Below are 21,246 nucleotides of genomic sequence, written 5' to 3' on the forward strand. Positions count from 1 at the left end.
CAGGGAGGATTTAATGCCATTCAATAGAATGTTTTTGTCCAAGGATGGTGACTTGTATGCAGTCAGGTTGGTGATTGGCATGTTGAATCATCATGAATGTGTATGAATGCGAGTGTGTGTGTGTGTGTGTGTGTGTAGCTAGGCGGAGGAACTGAACCCCCCGCCACCGTCACATTGCATTACCGACTCAGCGGCACGGTATCATCACATCAAATTAGTCTTAATGAACACAAGCGAGTCGACTGAGGAGAGAGATAATCAAACTTTTATTAAATGACTTCATCTTCTGTACATGCATAATGTCATGGAAAGAGAGAGATGCGTGTGTGTGTGTGTGTGTGTGTGTGATGTCTGCCCGCGACGGGGTTGATTACGTGGCAGCTTCCTATCCATCGGCCGACGACCACCTGCAGATGATTGGGCCGCCGTGTGGAATGAAATGATCTAAATACAGAGAGCAGAGGGCCTCGACCGTCGAGACGGTTCCCTTGAGCAAACCAAAGAGAATCAAAACATTGTGTTCCCGAAGTTCATTTGGTCCTCGTGTAGAACATTAAATGCACTGCGGCTCACTCCACACATCGTAGACGCCATAAACAGAGCAGCGGAGCATCTATCAAATATCGCAAAGATGTTAACTTGTAAACGAATTACAGGGAGATGAAAAAAGAAAAGAAAAAAATCCACATCCACAAAACATATATTGATATATATATATATGCAAGTGTTTCACCCTAAGGACAAGCAGATGTTAACGTTGAAATGCGCAAAGCATATAATTCATATAAAGTCTCATTTAAATTTGAAATACAGGTTTGTAGAAGCCCCACTGGGATTCAAATAAAACAGGAAACGATTAGAGGGAAGTGAATCTGGCACTAAGAGTTGTCAACAAGGCGCCAGACTCGCACTGTTTTTTTCAAAAAGAAGAATCGTGCCTCGCATGTTTCGCGCGGCACTCGGGCTGACGGTGCGGCCGCAGAGTTCCAAGAGTTTGTCGACAGAAGCTTCAAGTTCTCTGATGGACCTCGGACACACGTCACGCGTCTGGACGTCGTCGTATAGATCGGACCCGGGTGGCTGCGGTGTGTGTTTTATAAACCTCTAAACTTTCTTTAAATCCTTTTGGTGTGTGTGTGTGCGCGCTCGTTTGTGCAGCACATACATTCATTTCACTTTTTAAAATCTTATCAGAAATCCCACCCCCAAAAAAAATCTAAATGGCCCTATATACAATAAATTTACATTAAATATGTACGACGGCAGAGTCCGCTCAGCTTGCACAACAAATGGAACAAATCCTCCTCGTGGAATGTATTAAAGGCCGAGCGGCTCTGAACGGCTGGTTTACGGTTTCGGAAGAAGAAAAAAAAGAGACGCGATCAAACGGATTCGAGGCCGCGGTGCTGGACGTGACCCGGGGGCGGCGCCGCTCTACCTCGTCAGCTGACCCACCACCTTCAGCAGAGTCTTGTTCTCCTGCTTGAGTTGCTCGTTCTCATCTTCGATGTCATCCAGGTCCTGGGGGGGGGGGCGAGACACAAGAAGGAGAAGAGAACCGCTCCGGGGTTAGAACCGTCACATGAGAGTACTCTCAACCCTGCTGCGATGCCTCTGGGTACCCAGTCGGGTGGCAGTACTTGCCAGACCTGATAAGAGAGAGGACTCTTCAGAAGCCGTGAGCTCTCAGACGGGACTTCTCTCTTCAAAGCGAACATCAACAGGCAGATACAGCAAGTTGGCCGACATCAAGCTTTTCCTTTCTCTCCTAAATAAACTCAGAGAGTCACCGAGGGTCCAATCTTCCTCCGACTGGTTCGGCCGCTATCTGCTGCTCTCCCATCAGGCCTTGCGGGAGCCTCTCGGGGACATGTGTGATGGCTATCGCCACGCTGACCGCCACCTGACAGAAAGGGGCCCCGTGTTACGACCAGCTTCCTGCACAACGGACGCTATCCGCCTGACGCCTTCCGCAATATTGCACTCTGAGGGGAGATGGCGCGTGGGGTATGAATCATGGCGATGCGAGGATCAAGATAATAACCGAGCGACGTTCGTTCGGCTCGTGGCTGAATGTGTGCGTCGAGCGAGATCGCTCGTTTTCATTCGATTGGCTCCGCGGGGGGCCGAGCGGAGATCGCCGTCCTCGGAGCATTCGAGACGCGAAGGTCTTCGAGGTTTATCCCGTCCCGCTACGTTTCCCTTTAGAGACGATACCACAATTAGATTAAATCTACCACCTGCTCTGTGACCCAGAGACGCGGCAAAGAACTGCGAGTCGAGGAGGAATTATCGAAAGTCTGGAATGGGAGATCGACGAGGGTTCGGGGGGGAGAGTTCCCTCCGGCGGCTTGAATATAAAGAGACTTCAGCTCACATGAATATCTTCTGTGGTCTGGCTCTGATGGACGGCTGTGATTGGCGGCTGCTCTGAGCCCGAAGCTCAGAACTTGTGCACAGGTCGCACTTGCGCAACACGTGACGCCTCAAGACAACATGTGTTGACGTGACGATGGAAACGAGCGACCAAACTGTTTACGACGGGAGCAAAGCAGGAAGTCAGGTGACATTACGAGCCAGGAGCTGGAGGACGAGTCACGAAAACAATCGGACTTCCACACGGGAGAAAACGGGACGCTTCAGTTTGGAATTCCTGCGACCGACTACGCCACTGGCCTGTTGAGACTCCGCCCACTGTTGAGACTCCGCCCACTCCTCTCTACCGCCATCTGCCTGATGGATCGTGGAGGTCTCAATCGTGGAATACGCCTACTATGAACTATTCATACACTCTGTCATATTCATTGAATGTATTTTAACTCTAAATCTGTCCTTCTGTACACATTACATCTATTGCATCTGTCCATCCTGGAGAGGGATCCTCCTCTGTTGCTCTCCTGAAGGTTTCTTCCCTTTTTTCCCCCTGAAGGGTTATTTGGGAGTTTTTCCTGGTCCGATGTGAGGTTTTGGGGCAGGGATGTCTATGTGTACAGATTGTAAAGCACTCCGAGACAAATTTGTAATTTGTGAAATTGGGCTATACAAATAAACTGAATTGAATTGAAATTCAGTTCATCGAAGCTCGTTTAAAGTTTAACTGGAGCGGTCAACACAGCAACACGTCCTGAAGCCCCTGACCTGCAACCAGTGTGGGTTCAAGCTCACTCAGCTAGCTGGACTACCACCACAATGTATTGGGGGTGGAGCCAATAGAATTTCAAAAACAAATGACAGCTTGCAGGCAGCTGTAATGTGTCTGATTGTAATCTATCAGAGGCAGATTGACTAATCCAGAGTGGTGGAAGACGGCGATGTTGTCGTCTGGTGATCGTTGAGTTAGGGAAGTGAGACAGTGAGTGGTTTGTGAACTCAGTCCACTGTCTCGTGTTTCCCCGAGTGTTTTTAGCTGCCCACTGACAAGGTATTACTTATTGATCTCTTCATTCGCTGGGTTTTTCCAATATGACAAACAAAAACCTAAAATTGATGGTGACAAATGACAAAAAATATGCTTGAGACAGACAATAATGTCTAAAATTCTTATCCGCCAGGCAGCAAATTTGTTTTTGGTGGATAATTAAAAAGTATATGACTTTAGATAATGCAAAACCAGCTTTAAAGTTTAAATGTCCTAAACCACTAGTTAGTTTTTTAAATATAAATCTCACATACATCACACATCTGAATACAATATCTGCTGTCATCTGTGGATACATTCATACATAAGTAAAACCCTAATAGACCGCAAAAAAATAGCTAGAATCCCCCGTAGCCATGAAGATTTTACAACCCACACACGCCGCCCACACAAGAAAACAAAAAGGAACGCTCGAAATATCAGACATCAGAGACGAGAGTCACGTAGGCTGGACTCACTCTGTTCAGCAAGTTAATCTCCTCCCTCAGCTTCCCGATGAGGTCGTCTTGGTCCTCGTTGGATTTCAGCAACCGGTCGTTCTCCTGGCGCTCTCTGGCCAGCTCCTGAAAACCACACAGACAAACACACACACACACACACACACACATTAGCCACATGAAGTCAAAGCTCACACTGCTCCTGATGATCTTTGTTCTCACCTCTCGTTCTGAAAAGTAAAGCCAATGCGGAAGTGTCTTACATTTGCATTGTATCTTCTATAAGGGGGACAATAAAAGTAACCTTGACTTTACTACTGTCCGGCATTAGAAGGCCTCATGAGCTACGACTGTAAACAGCTGTATCCAAAATGTGAGAATAGTCAGGCCTGTGTATTAATCTGTCGGCACGTTGAGCTTCCATTAAACCTTTTACTTCCAAAAGCATCATAGGCACATTAAGAGGCGTGACAGTTTGAGTCAAATATATCATTTCAGATTTTTAACATATTCTTCAAAACAAGCAATCCATCATAATCAACATAACAGATTGTCGGTGAACAATGCATCAATGGCTCCATTTTGTTGCTGGGCTTTTGTGTTTCTTTCCAACGTTACTTGGTTGGCAGCCAGTGTGTTCCTGTTCAACACATAAACACGTGGATATTGTTCCTCACGCAGAGAGTCTCTATAAACAGATGTTTTGACACGCTCACACGTTGAAGCTGCTTTTTGTGCTCATGGCTGAAGTGAAGATCACTGCAGAATTCCCACTTCCCAGAAAAGCATGGAAACGGTTTCCATAGAAACCAATCAGGCAGAGACAGTAGAAGAAGAAAAGCATTAATGAAGCCCACATTAATGTGCTCACCGATTGTGGAGGTCTTTGAACGTCTCATTCGCTTTTTTCACAAATACAGTAATGCAGGCTGAAGAGATACTCTATATAAATGTTTATTTATTTATTAAGATCCAACATACTATACGTCTCTGTCCTTGTGAGGCTTTCATGTGATGTGTGCTGCAGGCTCAGAGGACGTAGAGATTTATTCCCCAGAAATCTCATGTGAACAGGCTTTTCGACATCCACGCCTCCGCCTTTAAAGACAGTGCACACAAATAAGTGTGTGAGATGGGATTGTGTAAGTGCTCCTGGTCATTCAGCTGAGAGAAGCGCCTCACGGTGACATCAGAGGTCAAAGCAGTACTTACTTTAAAAACATTTTTTTCCCCGAAAAAGCTGCCCGAGTGACATTTAATTCCGAGTTGAGTTCCCACGGTGGCAGCGTGGAAGGGCTGAGTGTGTAACGGCGTAGGAGGGAATCTGCACTCTGAAAGGTCGCCGCTTCAACGACACCGAGGAGGATTTCTGCCGGCGCCGAGCGGAAGTTTCCAGCCGGAACGTCAGAACGCGGGCCGGCCGCTCGCAAAGAACTCAGAGAACGTCGACGGGCCGGCACGTTTCCGTGGCGGTCGGGCTCGATTTAGATTTGGACACACGTTTTTTTCTTGTCTACTTTGCTGCTGATCAGCAAGAGACGGTTATAGCATGTATTATTGATCCGGTACGTTTCGGCGTTTGAAGGTGAGCTTTAAGGGGTCCAGTAAGAAAGTCATGATGAATGTTTCTTACCGTTTCCTTGACGAACTAATCTAATCTCTTCCTGGCATCAGCTCCGTTTTGATCTCCTTATACAATTCTTGGCGAGAAAATATCAAACTATTCCTTTAAAAGACTATTTAATTAATTAATAATTAATGCCTTTTACCTTTCTTTAGTTATTTTACTTTGTACTCCATGCTTATCATTTGGTGGTATGTAGTTTGATTGTTTGGCCCTTCCCTCCCTCCTCATTGGGTCCTACTCTTGGAGGGTATAAACATGTGGGAGGGGATGGGTGGGAATCTTTGGCGGGTATTTATGTGGATATGGATGGATTTAGATGTGTGCTGATTTTATTTTTTTGTAGATATATTATTTATTTTATTTTTTTCCTCGATGTCAAGGAATAATCTGTTTGTGGAAAATGCAAAATAAAAAGTTATAAAAAAATAAAAGACTTTAACTGGCCTGTGTTCCCACTGATGAGTATTAGCCGTGACTGTAACCAACGGTAATACGAACGGCGGGGTCTGAGGACGTACCTTCTCCAGCTCCTCCATCCTTTTCTCCAAAGTCCCCGGCGCCGCGGCGCCTTCGTCTCTGGCGTGACGGTTGTGTCGTTGTCTGCCGTTGCCGCCCACCTCTTCCTCAGATCCCGCAGAGCTGCAACGAACACACACAGGACCGTGAATACGAGACAGGATGCAACTCTCAACGCTCACGTTCCTCTCCACGTGACGAAGAAGGATTTTGTGCACATCTCCACCATTCAAGGAGTCCAATACCGGCTTCACACCGGCGCCGCTTTAAGGCACGAGTCACACCCACATGATTACGCTTCAATGGAATGAAACATCCATCATCGAAAGAACAGGTGGGCATATCGTCTGCGTCTGCCCTTTCAATTAGACGTGCATTATTAACGACCCCTCCGCCTTTCATTCCATTCATGGAGAAAAAGCCGTCGCGGTTTTTTACAACTTTGGTGCAAAACGGATTCTGATTAAGATCAAATTGACATAATAACTTCAAATAGGCTCAAGAATGGCAGAGGGAACACGTGCGTCACTGTTCTTAAGGTGAGAAAAAAATAAGTGGGTTTGCACGTAGCTCGAGCGGAAACATTAACCTCATCGCCTCTTCACCTTCTCACCACTCAGAGACAGATGATGGTGGGAAGCCGGGCAACAACATTCACGTGCGGTTCATTCGCTTATTGCCCTCGTTTCGATAATCGTCGACGAGGAAACTTTGGAACGAGTTGCTGGCTCTGCACCCCGACTACAGCACGCCCCGCTCCCCAGCAGGAACAGGTTGTACCAGGTTTCGACTAAATCTCCCTGGGAATCAAATTATTGTGCGTGCGACTGAAGGGGCCGTGTGCACATTTCTACAGCTGAAACAGACATGAGAGCTGCTGGCAAGACAAACGGACAAATACCACTCGTTTGTACCAAATATAATGTTCCCAGTACGTTACTCTACATGTGAATGCTCTGAATATCCTATATAGAAAGAAAAAATGTATGTGCTTTGGAAATATTTCCAAATCGTGTCTTTGTCCAGTGCTGCCACAGAACACAGCATTGTGGATTATTAGCAATGCTGCAGTTTTATTATTCATCTAAAAGTGAATTATTCCAGAACGCCAACCATTCCCTTTAATCGGTCGTTACCCGTGTACGCCAAGATGAAGTGCATTTTGTTTGTCTCTCTCATTGTTGTCTCTTCATTACAAAACGAGACAACAAATACATCCCCACAGCGTGAGGCCGAAGACACACACACACACACACACACACACACACACACACACACGTCCCCAGAGCAGTGTTGACTGCGTGTTACCGGCTGCACTTGGTGGTGATGAATCTGGTCAATAAGTACATTTTTCTTCAAGTGCTACAAAAATTGGACTATTATTTCAGAAATATTGTAATATAATGGAAGCAGATGAAAGAACAGTTATTTTTACCAACATGTTCTTGCTCTGCGCCAAAACGAAAAAGAAGAAAAAATATCGACCGTAAATTGAACGAAATGAAAAGAAAAACCTTCTGCCCGGGAGCTACAAACATCAATCTCTCTTTTTTGGAGGTTTCTTTGGGAAGAAGTTTGAAAGCCCTCATCAAACGCAATCTCGCAGAGCAATCTCGACCGCAGGGACCCACGCAGTTTAGAAACGTTTCAAAGCTAATTATTTACTTTCAGCACAGCGGTGTCATCGACAGTCATCTTTCTTCAGCCATAAAAGCAGGAAAAGAGCAGCAGCGAGGGAGATAAAAGTTTTTTTTTTTTTTAAAGGATCGTCTCTGCTCTCCTAGTTAATGACTCAAAGTGCCGTTTCTCATCCCGGCCGCCGTCCCCTTCCCTTGAAGCAGATAAACTCCTCTCGGGGTCGGGATGTGAAAACCATTCTCACCTCTTCTGGCGGCCGCTCCCAGATCTGGGGGTCTCCTGAAACAAAAAAAGGAAACAATCACCTTCAGTCCACAAACCGTAAACGCCGTATTTATAATGGAAAAGTGCTGTTCAATTTCAGAAAAGCGGTGGATATCGGAATTAGTTTGCAGGTGTCGTTTGTTGTGTTCATCTGCCCTGGGTGGCGTTGGCTCGCCACAAAACCATCTACAGGACCAGATCAATTCATCAGGAGCAACATTCATATAAAAAGCCTTTAGGATGTGTATGAGCTGATCTATAGATGAGCTTTGTTCCATTTAATAGTTCAGCAGGAGCTCTGTCGCCCCAAGACGAAGAAGGCAATCTCGTTTTGCAACACGGAGGTGCGCGTTCATCTTCTCTTTTTCCCATTATTGTATCATCTAAAGCTTGTTTAGATCTGTACTGCAGCGACGCTCCAATAAAACAGCCTTCGGTTAATAAAGCGTTTCCCCTCAAAAGAAAAAAAACCCAGGCGCGTTAGATGAATGCGCATCACCTCCTTCCTGAGGTCCTGTGCAGTGAAGGGTCCCGGGGTTTGATCGAGGAGCCGTGGCTCTGCTGCAATCCGTCAGGCCCGACGTGGCTTTACTAAATAATACATCATCTGCACACAACACCCGGTTCGAGAAGCGCCTGGATTTGGGACTTGGGAGCGCTTTGACACAATTTGTTTTAGAGATTTACATTTTTCGAGGATTTGGTGAAATCAGCCAGCTGCCACGCCCGGACTCCACACGCCAGTTGTGTAGCCGGTCAGATTTTTCGGGAATTCAGTCGAAGGCAGACAGATGGTGTAACTCGTCACGTGTGCCGAGTTGGAAAAGAAGAACCAGACTGTGCACGCTGGGTTTTAGTTTATTAAACGTCCGTTTAAATTTCCCGACAATTTCCAAATTGCTTGTTTTGTGTGATTGAGAAGTTCCTGATTTCACATCGATTGATATTTGCGTTGATCCAGTCTGCGTTTCAGACATCCTCCTCCTCCTCCTCCTCCTCCTCCTCCCAGAGTAATTGATGAGATAATGGGGTACCAAATCAGTCATCTAAAGACGAGACAGAAAAGGAGGAAGAAAGACTATATTTCGGTCGATGTGTGATGGATATTGACACTGTAAGCCTCCAACGGCCTCCAGTCCATACAGATCCCGGCGTAGTAACAGAAAATGCTGTCTATATGTAAATGTGTGTTTACGCTGTGGCCTCGACAGTCAAGTGTAACTTGAATAAACCAACAGGAGTTATTTGAATATACAATTGACCTGGAAACCCAGTGTGCTGTCCAGGAACACAGTCCACTTCCTGACTATGTAGGAAACAGGCGTTTGGCTTCACATCTCCAAAGAAAACGTTAATACATCCGTTTGATAAGATCTGGCATCAATATCGGGAGTCCGTTTGTCTTCTGAGGAGTTCTTGAGATTATAATTGAGAGCGAAAGCAGAAGGGTTTTTCACCCGCTGCATCTCAGCAAAAGTTTGGGGTCACTTGGAAATGTCTTTATTTTTCAAAGAAAAGCAGTTTTTTCAATAAAGATAACATTAATCAAAAATACACACTATACATTGTTAATGTGGTAAATGACTATTCTAGGTGGAAACGTCTGGTTTCTAATGAAATATCTCCATAGGTGTATAGAGGCCCATTTCCATCAACTATCACTCCAGTGTTCTAATGGTACATTGTGTTTGCTAATCGCCTTAGAAGACTAATATCTGATTAGAAAACCCTTGTGCAATTATGTTAGCACAGCTGAAAACAGTTATGCTGGTGATATAAGCTATACAACTGGCCTTCCTTTGAGCTTGAAGTTTGTAGAACAAAATTAATACTTCAAATATTAATCATTATTTCTAACCTTGTCAATGTCTTGACTATATGTTCTATGAAATGTTCAATTCATTTGATAAATAAAAGTGTGAGTTTTCATGGAATACACGAAATTGTCTGGGTGACCCCAAACTTTTGAACGGTAGTGTATGTATAACTCCTCACTAATACCAAGGTTTACGCTTGTATGCGGCAGCTTGCAGGCCATCGTGCCTTCCGTCAGCAAGGAACGACGAAAGGTTCAACGCCCTCGTCTCCGACAACCCGAGCAGGAAATCACACGGCGTTGACAGAAGACCTCCCAGACTTCATTCGCCGCTCTTTTCACGGTGCCTCGCGTCGGGGACGCCAAACTGCGAGACGCGGCCGGCGCAATTCATGCGCGACTTCGTCACTGCGCACCACGCAAGCAACTTTATTCATCGCGCTTGAGCTGCGCCGACAGCTGCCGTGAGCCCGACTGCAGAGCTCCTGAGAATAGAGACGAATATCAACAATAAAACGAGTGCTTGATGATCATCATCCAGCAGGGTGCAACCTAATGTGCATTTCTTTGTGTAGGGGGGGGGGGGGGTATCCTGACGTGAAGTATGATTTAAGTCGACTGCTCGTTAAATGCAGAAATCAGTCAAGGAATGCCATTAAAGATGATATTTGCTTTGCCCGCCCGTGCAGCACACTGTACAAAGCTGATGGAGGTCACGATTCTACAGGAGGCCTCCAGTAGGAGAAAGAGATGCTCTTTGAAGAAGCTCACATGATTGACGTAATGATAATTCATGATAAGCAGACAAGGGAAACGACCCTGGGAGAGATCTCTGGCGAGTAAATACGGTGACGTGTCGCTGTATTGTTGGAGCAGCGATGCTTTGCAGTTCTCACACACACTTTTTTAATTTATTTACATGCTAACCAAAACTGTCTGTCTCGGTCTTTGATGTCGGCTGGAGAAATAAATGTAAAAATAGCAACATCCATCCATCCATCCAGGTCTGAAGATGAAAACACTGGAAACAGCTGCAGACAGTCAGGGCGACGCTCGCCCCACACAATGCCTGTAATATAATTAATTTAAAAAACAGGCTGCCTAACATGCAACAGCCCCTCCTTTTTAGGTTTCAAATGGCATCTGAATAAAGTTTGATTAGAGCTGGTTGCGCTGTGAAAATGTTTATCAGTTCCTCGCCAGCTACCTAAACTATTTTTGCAGCTCAAAGTCCCGTCACGGATAAACATTGGTGCCGTTCAGTTGGCTTGGACAACAGCAATCCTTCAAATCTTGAATCAACAAGTGAGTGTGATCCAAATATTGTTTCAGGCAACCAGATGAAATTCGCTTCGCAGCGATTACAGAGGCTCCAGTCTGGAAGCGCCATGCGCTCATCTACCGCATGGCGCTCATCTACCGCATGGCGCTCATCTACCGCATGGCGCTCATCTAGCGCATGGCGCTCATCTAAGGCATGGCGCTCATCTACCGCATGGCGCTCATCTAAGGCATGGCGCTCATCTAAGGCATGGCGCTCATCTAGCGCATGACTCATCTACCGCATGGCGCTCATCTACCGCATGGCGCTCATCTAGGGCATGGCGCTCATCTAACGCATGACTCATCTACCGCATGGCGCTCATCTAGGGCATGGCGCTCATCTAACGCATGACGCTCATCTAGGGCATGGCGCTCATCTAGCGCATGACTCATCTACCGCATGGCGCTCATCTAGGGCATGGCGCTCATCTACCGCATGGCGCTCATCTACCGCATGACGCTCATCTACCGCATGGCGCTCATCTAACGCATGACGCTCATCTAGGGCATGGCGCTCATCTAACGCATGACGCTCATCTAGGGCATGGCGCTCATCTACCGCATGGCGCTCATCTAGCGCATGGCGCTCATCTAACGCATGGCGCTCATCTAGCGCATGGCGCTCATCTACCGCATGGCGCTCATCTACCGCATGGCGCTCATCTACCGCATGGCGCTCATCTAACGCATGGCGCTCATCTAGCGCATGGCGCTCATCTACCGCATGGCGCTCATCTAGCGCATGGCGCTCATCTAACGCATGGCGCTCATCTACCGCATGGCGCTCATCTACCGCATGGCGCTCATCTACCGCATGGCGCTCATCTAGGGCATGGCGCTCATCTACCGCATGGCGCTCCGGTCGGAACGGTGCAAATCAGGCTCCTCAGAAAGCGATGGATGCCGTAAGTGTTTCCCATTTGAGAGGCAGAGGCAGAACAACAGAACTGTTGTGGACCTGGCGCCACATTTAATGCAGATGATCCCGAGGAATGTTCCAGATGGTTCTGACGGCTAGATCACTGGAACGGGTTTTCTTGTAGGACTTAGGACATACCAGAGGGGGGGGGGTGTAAGGCCCGATAACAAGGACCACATGCCTGCAGAGGGCCTCTCTGACCGGCACATATTGGAGACAGAGCTCTCTCTCTCTCTCGCTCTCTCTCGCACTCTCGAAGCAGATCTAAATGGAGCACAGGTCCCGAGAAAGAAAGAAAAAACAGGGAAAAGGAGAATAATTAAAACGGCCAAACTTCCAGGAGTTTCCATTCAGTCTTCCTCCTGTTAACATCCTCGGAGACCTGCGGGGAGGCTGTTAACAAAGATTCCTAAAGGAGAAGCGTTCTGTCCAGATATCTTGATACCCGCTCAGCCCGGCTGGGCGCTGTACATCATGACGGGCCTGACACGCCGATTGCTCGTCTCCCGCTTGAGGCCCGAGGGGGGCGGCACATTTCTTTGGGATGCTCCATCTTTACAGATGTCTTACCGACAGCTCGGCAGTAAATCCACTGACCACACTGGAGCCCTCCGGCTCTTTATTCCCCTCTTCGTGAGCAGGCTGGCGCAGCGGAATACGAATGTCAGTTCCATACGAGTACCAGAGAGACATCTAATGTGAACTTCAGCGGCAATAGATTCAGCCGGCATTAAGGGACACCGCGCCTTTAAATGACGGGACTCTAGAGACCAACAGGTAGAAGCTGCAGCGCACGGATTCTCTTGAAATGCTTGTCGTTTGTTTGTGTGTAGTCTAGCTCATGTAAATAGGGAAAATATTCCTTTGTGTGACTACGGGGGCTTCTTCTCAGCAGGTGCCGTCACAATCTTCTCGTGAGTGTGTGTTGTTTGTGTACATATACATTCACAAGTCCTCGCGGCGTGTAAACAGCCTCAGACGGGTCCAGCCCAAAAAGCCAAATAAGCCCGCTGACGCATTGCAGCCGATCCATCTGGACCGCAGCGCTGAGCCACATCCACAAGAGGGGCGCAGCCTCGCGAGGTTTATATTTATTTAGTATTTACTTTAAAAAAATAAAAAAAGTTCATGTAAATCAGATGACGTTTTACAGAAATACAAACAGGGCTCTATCCGTCGTTACACAGGTGGATGCTTTTCATATCCTGCGTGTGCGTCGTGCCCTCCTGCACCACTCGATGTGAACTACTACTCGAGACATGATAAAAAGACTCAAATTACGAGCGTGTCATTTCTGATTTGGTTTCCTGTTTTCCAACTGATTTGTGTCGGTTATCTGGAGGAAGAGCAGACTGTCTGCACGGATTAACTTTTGATCTAATAAGCACAATGTTGCTCGCTAAGATTAAAAGAAAGATGACAACAGTTCCTGACTCACACGGTGAGGAAGCAGACACCTTGTACACAAAGCAGATCCAAACCCCCAGTTTGATGAACGTGTCTTTGACCCTCGCGCTGCACAGAATCAATAACGCTCATCTAGATACAAGCGAAACACATCTCTAGAAAGTCACATGAACATTAACTACTTCATTAGTCAACCAGCTTGACGTAAAAGAAAATTTCTGGTTGACACCGGCCAAAAAATTATAAAAAAGGGCCCCAGACCTGTGAGAAAGAGTCTCTCCAAGTAGCTTTCACAGGATTCCAGAGCGATTCTTACCCTCACTGATTTCACACAGTGATGATGAAATACCAAAACACCTTTTGGGTTTTGCGTCACCGCAGATTTTTTTTTTACTCGGCTCCTGAGCTCTCCGGGTGTCTCCCTGAGCAACAGTGCCTCTGTTTGGCAGCAGCGATGTATCGATCTGAACAAATATTCTGCTCGAAAAGCAGAGCATCACACGGCTGGATGGGAGAAAACACCGGTCGAGACATGCAGTCTTTTTTTGGATCCTGGCTGGATGACTCAGAACACTTGTGTTTATTTAACCTTCAGTGAATTAAAGTGGCGGCTGAATTATCGAGAGACACAACCAATATGTAGCAAGTCTTCCTTCCTCCTCCCGTCGCGTTGCTTCTTACCATTAAGTGGCCGATGGCAGGGTCAGCTGTCATGGCCTCGTTCTGGAAAGTGTTGGCCTGCACCAGCTCCTCCTCCTTCCTGTCCTTCTGCCCGGCGTTGTCGTCGTCCAGCTCATCCAGGCTCTGCGAGAAGAGGAAGACAGTGATAGATCCGATCAGATCGGCATCGGGGGGGAAGCGAGTGCAGCCACAGAGGACGCCATTACGTGAACAAGGGAGCGGGTTACGGGGGGGAAAGTGTTGTGAGGGGACAATTGTCTGCAATCGTTTGCGAAATGAGACAAAGCAAAGATTTGCTGTGCAGAAAAATCCCGTTCATCTAATTTCCTTACGAACTAGTGAATCATTTATTTAACCCTTGTGTTGCCTTAGGGTCATTTTGACCCGAATCAATATTACACCCTCCCCCCGCTTTAGGATTAATTTGACCCCATTCAATGTTTAATGTCGGTGTTCTTTCGGTAGTCAACAAACAAACATAAAGTGCCTCACACTTAAACTTGGAAAACAATATTAATTCTAATAATTTTCTGGAGGTTTTAATTGCTGGCGTCAAATTGAACCCAAAGGGTAAAATATGTTAGTAAATATAAAGGTAACAGGAGGGTGAAACATTGATTCGGGTCAAAATGACCCTAAGGCAACACAAGGGTTAAGAGTGTTTTTCATCTCTCAATCACACATTACTAACTCTGCTTTCTCCCCGGAGTCCTTTTGACTTCACGTCTCATGGGGTCATCGGACCCTATGAGACGGCATAGATCCTATCTGCCTGATGGATCATCGAGGTCTGGGTCGTGGAATTCCTGCTCCTGACTACGCCACTGTCCTGTTGAGACTCCGCCCACTGTTGAGACTCCGCCCACTCCTCTCTACCTCCATCTGCCTGATGGATCGTGGAGGTCTCCATCGTGGAATATGCCTACTATGAACTATTCATACACTCTGTCATATTCATTGAATGTATTTTAACTCTAAATCTGTCCTTCTGTACACATTACATCTATTGCATCTGTCCATCCTAGGAGAGGGATCCTCCTCTGTTGCTCTCCTGAAGGTTTCTTCCCTTTTTTCCCCCTGAAGTGTTATTTGGGAGTTTTTCCTGATCCGATGTGAGGTTTTGGGGCAGGGATGTCTATGTGTACAGATTGTAAAGCACTCCGAGACAAATTTGTAATTTGTGAAATTGGACTATACAAATAAACTGAATGTCTCGTATGCTGAATGTCATGCAAACTGTTAAAATAAATGAGCTGATAGCAACATGAATTGCGTTCCACTTCGGATTAACAAAAGCTAATGAAGATATTACAATCCTGCTTATTTGCATAGAAAGTTTGAAACAGGTTGTACATTTGTCATTTAAATAGAAGCAAACAGCGCAGATGGACTGAGACGCTATGTGCTTCTTCCCCTGTGTGCAGGTTTTGGGGTCGCAAACGCTGTAAAATCCTTTTGTGAATTTGCCCTTCAGTATTGGATTTTAGCATTTTGGATACAGAGATGAACAGCTGTGTGTTGAAGGCCCCTTTAATCCCACGACTAATGCTGCCTCAGCTATACCTTCTTATTCGTCGGGCTCTTGAAAGAAGACAGACGCGTGTTAGAAACGTGCTCGTACAACCTGGCAGAGAAATCAGCTTTCTGCAACACATAGCCAGGTTCCTCTAATCCCCAACTCTGGTTTTTGAGAAACTTCTGCCTCCATGAAGTTCAGTCAGAGGTAACTCGTTGGAATGTCACTTGAAAACCCAACAAGAGACAAACATCCCTTTAACAGACGAGTCGGGGGGGGGCAGAACCTCCCAACTCTCCTTGTAATCCGAGCTTTATCGTGAGATATGTGCACAGCCTCGGCTTCCTATTTGCGTTGCTCGGCGGTCGTCTGTGCGGCGGAGTTCATCCGTCGGGGAGCGGTGACGGAAACGGAGCTCCACGCTCGGATGGGTGGACGGTTGGAACGCGACGAGGCCGCGGCCAAACTCCCAGAGGGGTCGCCGTGCAAACCAGTCCTTCCCGTTTGGAGCGAAGCGGCGGAGAACCAAAGGCGGCCGCTCAAAAGGCCTTTTAGCAGTCAAAATAGCCGTACAAGGTCAACGAGGAATGCAGTCATTTGCGAGGCCTTTCCTGTCAAACGGTTTATCAGTTGTCCTTGGAGAGGGGGGGGGGGGGGGGCAGCGCCTTTCTTTTTGACTCCAACTGTGGGTGAAACCATAGCCTCCTCCTCCTCCTCCTGATGCAACTCACTGCCAACCATCCCTCTCTCCATCTCTAGCATGCATGTGCGCACAGGGGTGGATGCAACAACGCAAACAAACACTGGAATAAACTAGAACGGGCACCTTCGCATATCACAAGATTGGGCATTGAATTATGAACATTTTGGCATTAGTTGCATGCCAATTGGATAGAAATTGACCGTGCTATGGTAAAAAGAAGATTTTGACCTTTCCATGACCTTGACCTTTGACCAGATCGATCCCAAAATCGAATCAAATGGTCCCCGGATAATAACCAATCATCCCACCAAATGTCATGCGATTGGGTTTAAAACTTTTTTTGTTATGCGAGGAACACGCATACAAATAAATAAATAAATACACGGCGATAAAAACATAACCTTCCGCATTTTCAATGCAAAGGTAATCAAGCCGATCTGATGTCAGAGAGATGTTGTGCTGAAACGTGAAACTTCTTCTTGCAGCAGCTTCTGGTCGCCAACTCGACAGCTTCAAGTTGAGGACCCGACTCCATGTGGGAAATAGAGGGCAGAGGTTCTGGAGATTAAAAGCTAAAAAGTAAACAGCAGTTTGTCTGTGTCAACACAAAGGGGAACTGTGCAGTGACTCACCACAACGCGATGCACAAACTTGCTTGAAATGTGGAATCGGGAATCTGAAAGTTTACTTTGGATAGAGATGCAGCCCGTTCTGCCCTCCAGAGTCTAGTATTCCAAATTGATGTGCATTTCTTCTATTTAAAAAAAAAAAAAGAAGAAGAAGGGGAAAGCGGGATCTGTGTGCAACCATATAAGGGATGTTTTTGCATCTGAATTCATAAAAACAAAAAAGAAGAAAAAAAAGGAGTCAGTGTAATTTTCGGGCCAATTTCTTACCTTGGACCGTGGAAACAAGCGACGAAAGGTGTGGAGGGATGAATGAGCGGGGCTTTGACTTTGAATGTTTTGAGGAATGTGTTCACATATGTTCGCCGCAACGCGTGCAAAACGAAGAGTTACCCAAGATGGGGTCATTCTGAGCACAAACAGTGACACGGCTACAGAGCACGGCGTCCACTTCTAACGCTCCTCTTCAGTTGATATGACCAATTGTGAAAGAAGTGTGCAGCAGAGAGTGTTGCCTTGAAGAAAGTGAAAGAGAAATACACTTTATTTGGAGCCTAACAGAGTGCATACCTTTTGTGTCCTGCATTTTCTGAGTTATGGGAACATTTTGCACCAGTTTTCTTCCCTCCATAAAGGGTCATAGTAAAATCGGCTGCTGTCAATCTCAATTACACTTTCGGTTACTTTTAAATTGATGAATATACAAAAATCTCAAATACTGCTAAATTGCATGATTATTTATCCTGGAAATAAAGTAAATATACATTCATCTCTGATGAACCGACCCCGAAGGAGTTAGAATTCCGGTTAAAGCTGTAAAATGCAGCCCCAAGTCGATGCACGCGGCAAAAATCTAAGAGATTAGAAAGACGTGCAGCCAGATTCCCCAGAATCCTCTCTGCTTCCTGTTTACAGCAGGACTGAAGAGTCATCGCCTCGCGAGAGTGTGTTTACTTTAGTGAAACAAGTAAAACACATATTGTGGTCCGGCCTGGAGAACCATGTCCACGACTCCACACGGGAAGAATTTAAGATGCTTCCTCTGCAGCGGAGCTCCTCGGTTTACTGGAACGTCTGTTGGAGCTAGAAACCGTTTCTTTGGAGAGGAACATATTCAGCCACCTATTCCAGAGCTGAAGGCAGTTTGATTCTTTTGTCTGCACAACAAAAGGCAGCGGGCTTTAAGCTCTTCTCCTCTGTCACAATGTTTCATGAAAGGAAAATATCAAAGTGATGTGAAACAGTAAGAAATCATCACCCAAATGTAAACTGCGGTGGAATTTAGGCGAACAAATCCATTTGAAACTAGAACGGGCACTCGGTAGAGCGCATAGCTTCGCATATCACAAGATTGGGCATCGAATTATGAACATTTTGGCATTAGTTGCATGCCAATTGGATAACAATTGACCGCGCTATGGTAAAAAGAAGATCATGACCTTGACCTTTGACCCAATCGATCCCAAAATCTAATCAAATGGTCCCCGGATAATAACCAATCATCCCACCAAATGTCATGCGAATCGGTTTAATACTTTTTGAGTTATGCGAGTAACACGCATACAAATAAATAAATAAATAAATACACGCCGATCAAAACATTACCTTCCGCATTTTCAATGCGAAGGTAATAAAGATGGAACTCTAAATGAAGCATTAAAAGGGACAGTGTGAGGGATTAAGTGGCATCTTGTGGTGAAGTTGCAGATTGCGACCAGTTGAATACGCCTCCACCCACCCGTCCTGTCAAAATGCAAAGAATTTTTTTTCTTTTTTCCGGCTCGAACCCAAACCCTCTTTGAGATCCAGTATGAACATCCATGCGGCCCGGTCAGCCTGCCAGTCCCCGGTCCACTTAGCCCACAGATGTATCTCTGAACAAGCAAAGGGCACCGGTGGAGGTGCACTCGCATATAATGACTTGTGTGTGTGTGTGTTAATCACCTGCCACTCGCCACAGCACAGTGGCTTCATTAAGATGATGTATTGGAGAAGAGGGGAGGCGGGCACACCGACGCCCACTGTCCGTCACTCAGGGCTGCCCGTCAGCTCCGGCATCAGAGCGGCGCTGTGCTCGGGTATGGCGGAGATCAAAGTGAGGACATCCACCCCGGAGCTGCTGGCTGATTAGTGCGACACCGCAGACGGCCGGGGTCACGCGATAGGTCCAGGAGGGGGACGCCAACTCTGAGCCGGAGCGAGACATCAACACCCGACAGCCTCAGAAAAGGTGCGACTGAACCTTCGCTGATGAGTGGGAAACATATTACCTTTAATCCTGTGAGGGAAGACTAATATGTTCCGTCACCCGCTGGGACCTTTATCCCAAATAATTACGTATTCTTCAAGATATCGCGATGTGACTGGGTTGTCCGAGCAAAGCTAAGTGGAAGGTACTCGATGCCCCCATCACCACCGTTATATATAAAACTAGAACAGGCACTCGGTAGAGCGCATACCTTCGCATATTACAAGATTGGGCATTGAATTATGAACATTTTGGCATTAGTTGCATGCCAATTGGATAGAAATTGACTATGGTAAAAAGAAGATTTTGACCTTTTCATGACCTTGACCTTTGACCCGATCGATCCCAAAATCTAATCAAATGGTCCCCGGATAATAACCAATCATCCCACCAAATTTCATGCGATTCGGTTTAATACTTTTTTAGTTATGCGAGTAACACGCATACAAATAAATAAATAAATAAATACACGGCGATCAAAACATAACCTTCCGCATTTTCAATGCGAAGGTAACAATCCAAGCTAATTGTTCTCAGCATGTGTTCAACCAGAATGGATCACAATGTCAAGTTGAGGTCAAAATGGCGGCGTAATTATGTTCCACGATCCGAGGAAGAAAAGTTATGACGGGAAGGAAAATACAAAAAGTCATTAAAAGCAGATTTAAAAACACAATTGGTCAGCAAAAAGTAAATCTGCGCATTTTCCTGGTTTACAACCACTCCACTCAAGATGCATCCCCATAGTCTGCTTTCATGCCCGCGTTCCAAAATCTGATGCAAAGTCGGGGTTGTTTGGGGACAGAGTCGAGTCAACCGGCGAACAAAACACTCCAGAATCAAAGTTTGTACTGGCCACAAAGCCTCAGCTTTCTCTCATCTTGAGCGTTTGTAATATTAGTTAGCTTGACCCTATATTCCCCCATATTCACTCAAAGTCAGACTTTAAAATTTGAATCAGCACTCAGCCAGGCCTCAACACCGGTTGGCTTTTCAGTGGCTATTGCAGTGAAATAAATAAAAAACTCAGCTTTTAAAGCAAACAAACAGGGGGTCAGGCTGTGATTGTTGACCCAGAGATAGCAGCATCAGCATTCCTCTGGATGCGTCGGACGGAGCTGAGGCCCTGCCGGTCAGACTCAGCAGGGCTGGACTCAGATCTTTAACTGTCTAATACGTTTGTGGGGAAACGGCCATTTGTACACTTTAAGTTTGCCGAACTTGTTCTCTGGTCTAAAACCTCCAAAGTCGGTTTGGAACAAAGCGACGGTTTTCCACCGGGCTCGAGTCTGGCTGCTGGGGCTCACGTGTTCGAAGGAGACTTACACTCCAACACCGTAGACCTCCACAGAAAAACCACGTAGCCCCCACTCGGCCCTCCGCTCCGAGACGTCTGGCTTGGCGAGAAGAGGGCAACTGGAGCGGCCCGGTGCTTCGGCAGGCCGATACCACGGAGCCGTCTATCGGTGTTCGCCGGCATGTAGAAAAGAAGTGGCGAAGCAGCAAACGGCAGTTTAAAAAATCGGCAGCGATTCTACGACGTGTTCTCGTTTCAAAATACCAGGGCAACTAACCGCCAATCATCCTTCCAACGCCTTGGAGCAGAACAGCGGGCCCCGTGGCCAAAGGGGCTCTTCAAGGGGCCAATAGAAGACCGCGAATAAATCTCTGCACTGCTTTTTAAAGCGGCTTACTCGCAGCCCCACGCTGTGCCTCTGACCCTCCGCAGACCATAATGGCCTCGTGACTGTGGCCCCTCCGCATGCACAAACGGACGGGCTTTCAAGGAGAGTGTGGTTTACCGAGCGTTTACCGACATCACCGGCGCTGTGTGAGCTCCACCGAGCTGAATGTTAAGCCGATGAATAGCCGATCGGAAAAAAAACGGCGACGCGTCAACCTCGGGTGCAAAACAATGATTATCAATTCCAACCTGGATCCAGCTGTGGATGAGCTCCCGAGGGCTCATCGAGGGCCGCGCAATCCAAAAGACGGGTGACATCCAAAGCTGCACGGAAGCAACACTTAATGAGTCATCCAGCAAAACCACGAGGTTACGTGACAGGAGGCGTGAAACGGCTAAACACTGCCAGTGGATGACATGACC

The 21,246-nt window shown here is 46.6% G+C and overlaps 1 protein-coding gene across 2 annotated transcripts in view; it reads right to left on the reverse strand.

Moving 5' to 3' along the window:
* Positions 1 to 243: 243 nt before the first annotated feature.
* The window catches only part of pawr (PRKC, apoptosis, WT1, regulator), a 50,026-nt gene continuing 29,023 nt past the window's right edge, over positions 244 to 21,246 (reverse strand). For both annotated transcript variants that reach the window (XM_056425309.1, XM_056425308.1), the window contains exons 3-7: positions 14,047 to 14,169; positions 7,881 to 7,915; positions 6,001 to 6,121; positions 3,877 to 3,981; positions 244 to 1,521 (exon numbers count right to left, since the gene is read on the reverse strand). In XM_056425309.1, coding sequence (XP_056281284.1) covers positions 1,435 to 1,521; positions 3,877 to 3,981; positions 6,001 to 6,121; positions 7,881 to 7,915; positions 14,047 to 14,169 — 471 coding nt within the window. In that variant the 3' untranslated portion in view covers positions 244 to 1,434. The remainder of the gene's footprint in view (positions 1,522 to 3,876; positions 3,982 to 6,000; positions 6,122 to 7,880; positions 7,916 to 14,046; positions 14,170 to 21,246) is intronic.

Source organism: Pseudoliparis swirei, chromosome 10 (assembly GCF_029220125.1).
Source record: "Pseudoliparis swirei isolate HS2019 ecotype Mariana Trench chromosome 10, NWPU_hadal_v1, whole genome shotgun sequence".
Lineage (NCBI taxonomy): Eukaryota > Metazoa > Chordata > Actinopteri > Perciformes > Liparidae > Pseudoliparis > Pseudoliparis swirei.